The 12082-nt window shown below is 37.2% G+C and overlaps 1 protein-coding gene across 2 annotated transcripts in view; it reads right to left on the bottom strand.

Moving 5' to 3' along the window:
* Window positions 1–12082, bottom strand: part of LOC127959861 (neuronal growth regulator 1) — a 110521-nt gene that overhangs the window by 69319 nt on the left and 29120 nt on the right. For both annotated transcript variants that reach the window (XM_052559263.1, XM_052559264.1), the window contains exons 3-4: window positions 11676–11801; window positions 205–336 (exon numbers count right to left, since the gene is read on the bottom strand). In XM_052559263.1, the coding sequence (XP_052415223.1) occupies window positions 205–336; window positions 11676–11801 (258 nt within the window). The remainder of the gene's footprint in view (window positions 1–204; window positions 337–11675; window positions 11802–12082) is intronic.

Genomic DNA, 12082 nt, shown 5'->3' on the forward strand with positions numbered 1-12082 from the left:
AGTTACTGCCTATGTAAAGTTTTTTTTACATCGGTCACACAGTCCCATTTCAGTTAGGGTGCAAAAGACAGTTGACAGCCTCACTAGGTTATGGAACAGAGCTGGTATCTCCAGTAAGAGGGAAAAAGACTCAATGTCATTGTACATGTGAATCTACACTGCCTGGCAGTAAACAAACAGAAACAGAAGTAGTATGGTACTCACAGTTGACTGTTACTCTCACGGTCTTGGTGTCGGGTGAAGCAATGTCATTTTCGGCGGCACACTCATAGTCCCCTGCTTGATCCCGAGTGATGCCTGTGATATTTAAATACTCCCCGCTTTCGTACTTCTTGGCTGTGAACACAAGAAAAAAAAAACAAGCACAATGCTTCAGAAACGTTCTTCTGCAGGCATGTATTAATTAATGGTTAAATGCTTAAAGGGACAAACACCATTGAGTCTCAAAAGTCACCCAAGTGCACCCAGAAAACTGAAAGAAAAAAAGCTTTATTAAAGCAAATAATTGCTTTGTTGGCTAGACATCCAGTGGGAAGCATCTCCCCTGTAAGCCTATTCACACAGGGAGGAATATTAATGGAGTCAAATACTGTGAGGAAATCAGAACTGTGCCAATATGACAAATATGACTTGAGGTCCTTGAGTAATGAGAGACAATATAGCACAGCGTGGGGCTGCCACACTTCTACTGGACTAAAAACCTCCCCAGGTTCCCCAGACCAGGATCCAACCTTATTGTGATATTCCTCACAGTGAAACCTATTTATATCCCACTTTACAGTGAGGTGAATCTTTCTCATGGTACACAGAGGTAAATCCTGCACTGGCATACAGATGAGAAGCCTCTGACTCAGCAAAACCCCCACAGAATAAAAAAAGCACGGAGAGCGATGCAAAAAAATGGAGGATGGAGAGGCTTTAGGAGGGGTGTGTTTTTACCAAGTCTTTTGTAAAGCATCACAGAGCTTCAAGATCTGACATCAACAAAGCTTAGAGGGATTAAAGGTCATTATTTACTCACCCTTATGAATAGCAGTTTTCCATGCAATTACAATAGGGATTGTAGTGTTTTATGCACTATAATGCAACTCTTCTGAATCCATATGGGAGCTTTGTATGACAAACAGATGGATTTTTTATTATTATTCATTGATATTGCGGTCCAGTCAGCTGTTAACAGCTGAGATCTTGATCTTGAGAACCAGATCAATCTGAATAAAGAAAAAATCATTCAGATCGTTTCTGTAAACTGGATTAACTGATTCCTTGAAAGGATCGGACTTAAAAGATAGATTCTTTCACAAATCAGAAATCACTACTTCTGTAATAAATTGAAATTTTGATCTGTTCCTTGCACAAATATCATTCTGACAAGCTTCTACAACACTGATAGAAACACAAGAACTCCAAATTATTCCATCCTTTCGTAATTTGCATGAATATCTGTGTGTTGCATGAAAACAATTACATCTGTATAGCAGGTAACAAACTGAACAATTGAACAAAATAGTTTTCTTTGGGGTTATCAAGGAACTGACTAAGACGTGTATCAGAGTTGACAAGGTGCTATTTGGCTCCCAATGCTTTACAAATGAATAGAGGCAAAGACTGTAATATAGGATAAATTGTATCAAACATATTCTTGCAAAACATCCAATATTTGGCTATACAAAGATGAAAAGGCAGTTGGACATCAGAGCAAAAGAAGTAAGCATCATAGTAAGAGATTGTTCACACATCAAGATTTAAGCTATAAAATGTAGTTAACTAAACTGAAGTGTTATTTTTACCTAGAACTAGTTTCCATTAATTTAAATAAATCTATATCTGAATTTCAATGTTTTATTTTTTTTTAAATCTAAATTGTATACTGTTTAAATGTTATACTGCTCGGATATACAGTGGCACTAAAATGTATTATTAAATCAAGCCATTCTTTAAAAAAAAACTGTACAACACTGTAATGTAATTGCATTAGGCATCAGGCATTTATTTTAAATAAAAGTAACATGTGCATACTTTAAGCAAAACATTTTCCAAAAAAATACATAATTTTAACAAGGTGCTAAAACCCCTGTTAGAAAAACAACTTCAACCATCTAAATTAAAATAGTTAGTCAAAAACTGAAAAAAAAAAAAATAGCCAAGGAAAGTGTTGTTTCTGAGAAGTTATTTATTTACAGTTATCACTAGGTTTGAACTTTTACATGTAATTAAATGAAAAACACACACGCTTAATTATGTATAACTTTTCAGGGCAAACTGTTTTAAATCGCAGCAATGGCAGTCGTCACATCATCAAAACAACTGTTCCAGGTAAAAAGCAAACTCACAAAATTAACAAACATTGAATACAACTTACCATATTTCTTCCTCCAGCTAAAAACCAGAGGGATCTTTATCAGTGATTAACTCACTCCACAATTCCCTTACTTCAGTGATTTATTTTCTTTTTCCTAACAGAGACTTCACAATGAGCCATCATTTATCTTACTGATTACACCAAAAGAGGAAATTACCAAGGTTTAGTGACATTTAATAAAGAATGGATCCCTTCGAGAAATCAACCTTTGTTATATCAACCAACTTGTTTGCTATAATACCAAGCAGATAGAGGAAAAAAAACAATATTTATAAATAATATATACAAATAAAATCAATAATGATATAAATATGTTAATATACTAATATTAATGAAAATAAATTATCATCAAAAGGGTTACTTATAACACCATCAAGGTCCAATATAGCATTTCCAAAGCATGGTTCTTTATGGAACCCTATAAAAAGGGTTCTGCTATTGTTACAAGCCGAAGAACCCAAGCCCTTTTCTGGTACTGTTTAGAACCATTTTTCTTAAGAGTGTATAAACGCCAACTGAAGCATTTTAAAGGCTTAATGGACACAGATTACGTGCCAGAAATATATTCAAATGTAAACTTGCTCTTTATCATCCACAATCTCGACTGACTCCCGAACTGTGTGTGTTAAGAGTTATTTGAAAGCTCAAGAGAGGCCTGTCGTAGCCTCTGGGAAATGTCACTCCAACCAAATTAGCCAAATCACAGCAAGGTTAATCTAGGATTCCACATTGCTCTGTGTTAAGTGCAGTCACAGTAAGCACTTTCCCCACATTGTGTGAAGAGCACAAAGTACATTTCCTTGAGGTCTGCCTGCTGCTGATATGATGAGCACTGGTGAAGAATACATTATGGTCTAAGGTGGCAGTTCTCGGTACACCTCTTCCGTTAACCCGTGAGAGAATACTGCGGCAACTCAAATGTTGCATTATGAGAGGCTTCCCTCCGGCATTCATTGAGTTGTCAGCAATGAACCATCAACCATCATTCAACAGCCACACATACTCGCTCCCTCAATCTCGCACACGCACCTGAAGCGCCTCCACTTTTTCCATTCCCGGTATCTCCCCTTAACCCTGATAGCCTTCTCATTGTCCCAAAGTGCCCCAAAACAATTGCTGAATATCTGTCTGAGCACTCTTTAAGAGCTGGTCATTGTATTGAAACCATTTGGCGATGTTTAGACAGACTGTCATTGCCGAGTACGGCGCTATTGTTCAGGAAACAATAAACCAGAGTAAAGACAATTTTGGGAGGCAGAGGCACGAACAAAAGATTGACAAAGGGCAATTGAACGCTTCACTGTAGCCTTATCATATGAGAAAAAAAATCAAATCTGAAGTGTTATAGTCAGCTATTTGAAAGGTCAGAGTTCCTTATATCCCGAGGCTTTAATTCACAATGGAAAAAGCTTATGAAAGCATGTTTGGGATCAACCGTGCTGGGACAGGCTGTACAGAGAGCATGAGGCTGCCCTGTAGCCTCAATACGTCTCTATAGGCTCGCTTTAGGATCTATCTTCATCTAGTCTACAGCATTTGAAATCATGTCGGTAAAGCAATTTTAAATGCCCTGAGTACTAAAAGTATTAAAAGAGAGTGATTTAAAGCTTAGACAAGGAATTGCTCATTTAAAGTTCTTTAATTCTCATTTCAAATCTACAGCGGTAAGAGTGTGCTGTATTTGTGAGTCAGTTTAACATTTTCATAAGTAATGTATGGTTTTAGCACAAGTATGTTTTAGAAACTGAAGTGCACATTATTGACGGCTTCTAACACAAACATTTAGCTTATGATCAGCTTTAGTAAGGTATCATTAACTATTTAATTCTGGAATTAACAGGTTGACATTAAATATGTTCAACAGCATTTACTTAATGCATTTAAGTAATCTGTAATTTTCTTAATTTTAATCGGTACTGTGTATCATAATTCAATGTGAAACAAATATACATCTGTAACATAAAGGATTCCCACTGTATTTTAGATTATGTCAGTGCATCCATATTGTATGGTGTTTATCTGCATGTAAACATTAGGATAGTTCTCACGAAAATGTATGTCTATTCATTGAAGTCCATGTAATCAAATCTTAAAAGATCCAAAGAGGTTATAAAGGCACTGTAACATGAAACCATAAGAATTGAGTGTTTAATCCAAGACTCCAAAAAAATCTGCTAAAATAGGGCAAAAAATTATTTTTTAATAATGATTTTACCTCCATTTTGAATTGTGCACTTTATTGCAATGTTTTAGGGTTTGCGGAAATGACCGTAAAATAAATGCATAATGTCCCAGTAAAGAGCTGCCAGTACTTTTTTTGTTATTCTACATTCATCTATTTTTCTTTCTTTCAATGAAGTCTTGTGAAGAGATATGATTGCTTTATATGATGAACAGATTTAATTTTGACATTTTATTCCATGTTTACCATATGTGATTACCACTATGGTTTCATTAAAAATAAGATTTACCAAAGTCTTATGGGTTTTGAGTGATATGAGGGCGAGTAAATTATTATTATTATGATTTCTTCTACTTCTTCTTCTTTTTTGTTGGGGGGGGGGGGGGTGGCGGTGATCTATCCTTTGTGCATATCTTTGTGCGATCTAACTGCTCAGTCAACTACGATTTACAACAAATGCTTACATGGGGACCAAACCTTTGAGTCAGATTTAAATCTGTTCATCATTACAAGTCAGAGGTCTTTGAAAAGTCTTAAATGCATGTCTTTAAAAGGTATTTAAGAGCAATTACCCCATTTATATTGATAAAAATTCTATATTCGAAGCAACAATAAGAGGCACAGAAGTCAAAGGTCTGATGACACATACACAAGAAATGCATTAGGCCAATTGCACTTAGAGTGTTTCAGCAATTAAATCTAGTGGTGCTACTGTAGGTAGCAGGTTTAGCCTCCTGCAGGGTCATTCAAGAACCACTGGAAGTCACAGTCCAGGAGCTGCTGTGATTACAGCTCTGACGATTACCACACCACCGTGCTGCCATATGTGCACCAAATACTGTTATACATGATGGTGCGCAATAATGTTTTCAGTCTGAACATATTGGCTTGTCCAGCGATAAAATCAATACAGTTGTAAATTTGTAGAAGTTTCAAACACAATTTTTGTGTTGTTTTGACTTTGTTCTCTGGCGGCATGGGAATCCATGACAATATCACAGTGACTATTTAAATACTGTAAATGAATCTTTTCAGTACATAACAGCCTTCAATGGAAGAAGCAGCAGTATCTTAAAAAAATCTATTGTCACTGGCTCTTAGTCATTGCCATCCTCTCTGCCCACACAGAAGTTAATTAGGCTGAAGAAGAATAGTTCAGACAAATGGCTTTCAGTCACATCTGGGCTAGACTGAATCTGCTGAACAAAAGTGAAAGTTCACCATCTGCAGGACGGTTGTCTGAGGACTTTTTTAAAATTACTGACACACTTATCATCTGGTTTTAAGTGTTAGGCAGTGCTGTGAGATCCACTGTGACGCACTTGTATTCAGCGAGGAACACAAATGACTCTGTAAGTTAAAGCCAAACAGGAAAAACACAGTGTGCAACGAGACAGTCAGAAGGCTTTCAATCTACAGATTACTATAATTTACCATGGATTTACTGTAGTAACACTCAATGCACCATGGTATTGTGGCAGACATTTGGGATATTTACACTGAATTTACACCAAATTGTGGTATATAATCATAGTATGTACCCTGAACAAAATTATAAATGCAACTCTTTTGTTTTTGCCCCCATTTTCATTAGCTGAACTCAAAGATCCAAGACTTTTTATATGTACACAAAAGGCCTATTTCTCTCAAATAGTGTTCACAAATCTGTCTAAATCAATGTTTGTGAGCACTTCTCCTTTGCCGAGATAATCCATCTACCTCACAGTTGTGGCATATCAAGATGCTGATTAGACAGTATGATTATTGCACAGGTGTGCCTTAGGCTGGCCACAATAAAAGACAACTTATAACTGTGCAGTTTTACTGTATTTGGTGGTCTGTAAACCAGTCATCTGGTGTGACCACCATTTGCCTCATGCAGTGCAACATCTCCTTTACATAGAGTTGATCAGGTTGTTGATTGTGGCCTGTGGAATGTTGGTCCACTCCTCTTCAATGGCTGTGCGAAGTTGCTGGATATTAGCAGGGACTGGAACACACTGTCGTATACGCCAATCCAGAGCATCGTAAACATGCTAAATGGGTGACATGTCTGATGAGTATGCTGGCCATGCCAGAACTGAGATGTTTTCAGCTTCCAGGAATTGTGCACAGATCCTTGCAATAGAGTTGGGGTACTCGAACTTGGACTCGAGTCCAATTTTGAATGAACTCGGACTTGTCACGCACTCGGGTGAATTTGTACTCGGACTTGACACGGACTTGAACATTTTGGACTCGGAAAATATTCCGAGTACAGTCGAGTCCACGTCATGTGTAACAATAAAACCAGCATAAAATTGAAATGATAAATTAATGAATGTCTACCCTTCTGTCATTTTACTGCACCACACCGGCAGACAGAAATCTCACGCTTGCAGACGAAACACACGCACCACTCACTGGATATCAGTGTGGATTAGTGATGGGAAGTTCGATTCTTTTCCGCGAACCGGTTCTTTCGGACGGTTTGATTCAATAAACCGGTTGAAAAAAAAAACAGTTCACCGGATACATAATCCATTGCGATGTATTTGTTATTAAATGAATTTACGTTTCGTCAGATTGCCCTTCATTCAAGCCCTCGGTTTGTGCTCATTACATTAGCACAAAATCAGTTCAGAATCAATCACCAAAAGAATCAGTTCGGTTCAGACGCGCTGTGAGTCATTCGGCTTCATGCTGAATCACGAATGCGCAGTATCATCAGCTCCTCGGTTCTCGAATCGGACGCGTCTGAAAGAAACGGTTTTCGGTTCAGTTTACTGATGATCTGAAAACTGATACAACCGGTTCTTGACTCGAGAACGAGAATCGCTCAAAACCCGGGTAGGAAAATCTGACAGGGTAGGATAAAATGTCAGGACACCGGCACATGCTGCAGTTCAGTATCATCAGCTTCTCTACTCGTGTCCATGTTCTGTTTACTACAAACTCAGTTTGTGAATCTGTCATCATTAACTATAAATACAGTACAGATATTTCATAAATCATCCCTTATTCATATTAAACATGGAGTCTTTAGAGTCTTAATTATTGTCCAACTTCCCTGAAAACCCCTTTGGCCCATACATAATCTACAATATACAGATTCGAAACATGTAGCCCCTATCTTAAAAAACACACACACACACACACATATATATATATATATATATATATATATATATAGATATATATATATATATATATATAGTTTTATCACACTTTCCGATGTTTAACAAAATACTTGAAAAATTACATGCATGCGCAGTATCATCAGTTCATCGGTTCTCAAATCGGACACCTCCGAAAGAAACGGTTTTCGGTTCAGTGTACTGGTGATCCGAAAACCGATGCAACCGACTACCAAAGACAGCAACAGCAACCAACAGATGCTGCACAGCTCAGCATTGCAGGATTTGCAAGACCAGAACTGACCAAACAAGCAATGCAACTTTATGATGCAAGTTCTCCAAGACAACAAGAAATTCATAATGTCATCATTAAGGATCTCCTCATTGGCTGCACTTTACCTCTGTCAAATGTGGGGGAGAGGCATTAAATAACTGAAATGTCATCTTTAACTGGAGGACAATATAGTGTGATACAATAATAAAATAGGTTCATTTGTATTTTCATGCACTTGTAATACAATAAAACCTTTGAAACCTTTTTTGATAGGAAATTAGTTCTGTTGACATAAAATAAAAATGTTCAATGGCAATGACTAGGTGTAACAGTGGTATTTTTTTTATTACATTTTTATATTGCCATTGGTTTAATGGGATGAAAGGTTAAAATATTAATAGAATGTAAAAATGTACAATACCAATTTATAATCTTTTTTATAATTTAATTACTTTCTGGACTCGGGCGGACTCGACTCGGACTCGGCCTTTAAGAACTCGGACTTGAGTCCAACTCGACCCCTTTTAGACTCGGACTCGGACTTGGACTCGATGTTTGTGGACTTGGTCTTGACTCGTACTCGACAAAGGTGGACTCGGACCCAACTCTACCTTGCAACATGGGGCAGTGCATTATCATGCTGCAACATGAGGTGATGGTCGTGGATGAATGGCACAATAATGGGTCAATAAAATGTGCCCATGTTCATTGTCCATAACATATACCTGCCCATACCATAATCCCACCACCAACATGGGCCACTCGATCCACAACGTTGTCATCAGCAAACCACTCACCCACACAACATCATACACTCTGTCTGCCATCTGCCCTGTACAGTAAAAACAGGGATTCATCCGTGAGGAGAACACCACAACCAAAGTGATAGATGCCATCAAATGTGAGCATTTGCCCACTCAAGTCGTTTATGATGACGAAATGCAGTCAGGTTGAGACCCTGATGAGGACAACCAGTATGCAGATGAGCTTCCCACCAAAAAATATTGAAGTCAGTTTGTTACTTTATTTTATTAGTCTTCATTCATTATAATAAACTGGATAAACTGTTACACCTTTTTATATTTTATGTGGTGTCATGATTTACTTTTAATAAAAACAAAGGTTTATTATTTTATGTTCGTTTGTCATTTAATTTATTGTATACCCTTTAAATTTGCTTATTGAAAGAACAACAGCAGCAGCAGCAGCAGTATGGTGTAACATTTATTTAACATGTATTTGGTACTTGCTACCTCATAACTTTACTCTTTCCTTTCATTCTTTTCATGGCTTTGGAAAACTTGTCTCGGATGTTTCTCTTTGTCTGCATAACTCCGGGTCGTCGACACCAAGCTTCGTTGCTATTTATTTCTAGGAATTCAAGTTTTCTCTGAATATTTAAAGTCTCTCCATGAGTGATCGTACAGGTGCAGATATATCTGTGCAGCTCAGGTATTCGACACGCAAGTGTATTCATGTTGCTAGTGACTAGGCCGGAGATATTGCTCTCTCTTGCCTGACCTCTGTTGAATGAGAAACAATCCGAGAAAAAAATAAAATGAATCGCACGTCAAAGAAAGTGGAGTTTCAGAACACACCCACTGATTGCGTAACCGCCACCGGCCAATAGAACATCGAAGGTGTTTAGGAGCCGAAACGAACTCCCCCAGAAAGTTTGCTTTGCTCAGCTGTTTCGAACTGCCAAAACAAACTTTAAAACAAACTTTATTTCAGCCTGATTTTGTTCGAAATGATGTCATATCAGTTCATTCTTCAATTTCGTTTGAAGTATATGGGGGACTTTACGGCAGAAAAATGAACATTCAATTCACGGGCAACAGCTTTGGTGGACAATTGCATGCTCCCTCAAAACTTGCGACATCTGTGGAATTGTGCCGTTTGATAAAACTGCACATTTTAGAGTTGTCTTTTATTGTGGCCAGCCTAAGGCACACCTGTGCAATAATCATGCTGTCTGATCAGCATCTTGATATACCACACCTGTGAGGTGGATGCATTATCTCGGCAAAGGAGAAGTGCTCACTAACACAGATTTAGACAGATTTGTTAACAATATTTGAGAGAAATAGGCCTTTTGTGTACATATAAAAAAAGTCTTAGATCTTTGAGTTGAGCTCACGAAAAATGGGGGCAAAAACAAAAGTGTTGCGTTTATAGTTTTGTTCAGTGTATTTATAATTAAGCTATATAGCATGTATGTATTTATAATGAATGTTTTCAGACTATTGTTTTTCATACAAATAGGCTACCTATAAACTATATGGTTATATTTTTAACATGATATTGAGGTATATGGGCCCTATCATACACCCGGCGCAATGCGACGCTATTTTCAGTCCGGTGGCGTTTGCATTTTCCCATCCAGCGCCACGTCGTTTAATTAGCAAATGCATTTGCACCCATTTGTGCACCCATGGGCATGATGGTCAAAAAAAAAGAGGTGTGTTCGGGTGCATTGCTGGCGCATTGCTATTTTAAGGAGCAGAAAATAGACTGCGCCAGAGACCAACTCACACCTGATCTAAAGTCTAAAGTCAATGGCGCAATATTTTTTTGTTATTTAAAAAGCGCATTGGTAGAAAATGCACCTCTCGGCAGGTCCACATTGTGTCTTGACTTTGCTTATTACACACAGGGATGCACATCACACAAACATGCCAAATATTAAAAACAAAAGGATTACAGTGTAAAAGAATATTATTGTGTAGGCTACATAAATATAAAAATGTAATGATGGATAGTCATTGCATGTATTAGAAGTAGGCTACCTATTTGCAATTCAGCCTATTACTACTTATAATGATGAATGAAATTGGCTAATTAATTGAACAATCATGCCAATACACACACATCTATATTAACTGATTCATCGATTCATCGCGTGGAGCTTTGGTGGATTCAAGCGAGTGAGCGAGATATTATTATTATTAATATTATCAGGCAACCCAAACCTGTTTCTTGATTTGAAACAATTTCACTCATTTGAACATGTAGGAACTAAGAAATCAATTTAAATGAATGGGCCGGATTTCTACAACTTTCACTTTGGAGCAAAAATCTGGCTTTAAACTTGAAAGAAAGATCTGACATTTATCTTGATAGTTATCGATATCATCTGATATGAAAAAAAAAGTATTTTGATATTTTTTGGGCCATATCGCCCTGCCCTAATTTGAAGTATCCTACCTTTGTTAAGTAGTTGTTTCATGACACTTCAAAGTCTTTAGATGATAATCTCAAAAATCTATTCGATCACAAAACACACTGGAGTATGAAATAAATAGTGAAGTTCAAAGATAAGTGCAGCTGACTTCAATAAAAATTCACAAGCACTCAAACAGACTGCTGTGCACTGAATTTTCAATTCACTTTGAAAATGTGCCATTTTTTTTTGCTTTAACAGCTGAATATACACTATGAAAGGTAAAAATAAGGTTGATGAACCCTCACATGTTGTTTACCCTACAGCAGAGTGATAACTTAAAACAACCTTTGTGAGAACAACAGCAAATTGAAGTGATAATTGATGTAAAGCCTTTTCCTAAACTCAGTTCATTATAAAGGGTTTAAAAAGAAACATCTTAAGTTTCATCACCATAATTTTCTGAGCCCCTAAACTCCAATACACTGAACAACTTGGACAGACATTTCTGCTGTGTTTTAAAATCTGTCAAATTCTGTCTAACTTATTGTGATGTATTTGAACTGATTTGAACTCACCTGATGGGGAGATGTGTTTCCAAGAGATTTTGGGCTCTGGTTTCCCACTGGCTGAGCAGATGAGTGAAACATTGTTGCCTTCGTTTATCGCAATGTCCGATGAAATGTCATAGATTTTAGGAGGAACTGTGGAACAAAACAAACCGTTAGATATAGATACACAAAGCTGTAAATGAACTTAATGCCAAAAGCCTGGATCTAAAAAATTCAAGTATGGGAATAACAACAAAAGACAAGCTGCAAGCAGAAACTTTCAGGGTCCAAACTAAATGCTGCTTTATGCTGCTTTTTAGTTTGTCATTCATGTTTTGAATGAATAAGTGTTTTCTTTTATTTGGCATTGTTCACATTGCCTAATGATTGCTGATTGGCTAAAAGTGGCTATATAGTTTCAGATCTGCCCAACG

This window comes from Carassius gibelio, chromosome B6 (assembly GCF_023724105.1).
Source record: "Carassius gibelio isolate Cgi1373 ecotype wild population from Czech Republic chromosome B6, carGib1.2-hapl.c, whole genome shotgun sequence".
Lineage (NCBI taxonomy): Eukaryota > Metazoa > Chordata > Actinopteri > Cypriniformes > Cyprinidae > Carassius > Carassius gibelio.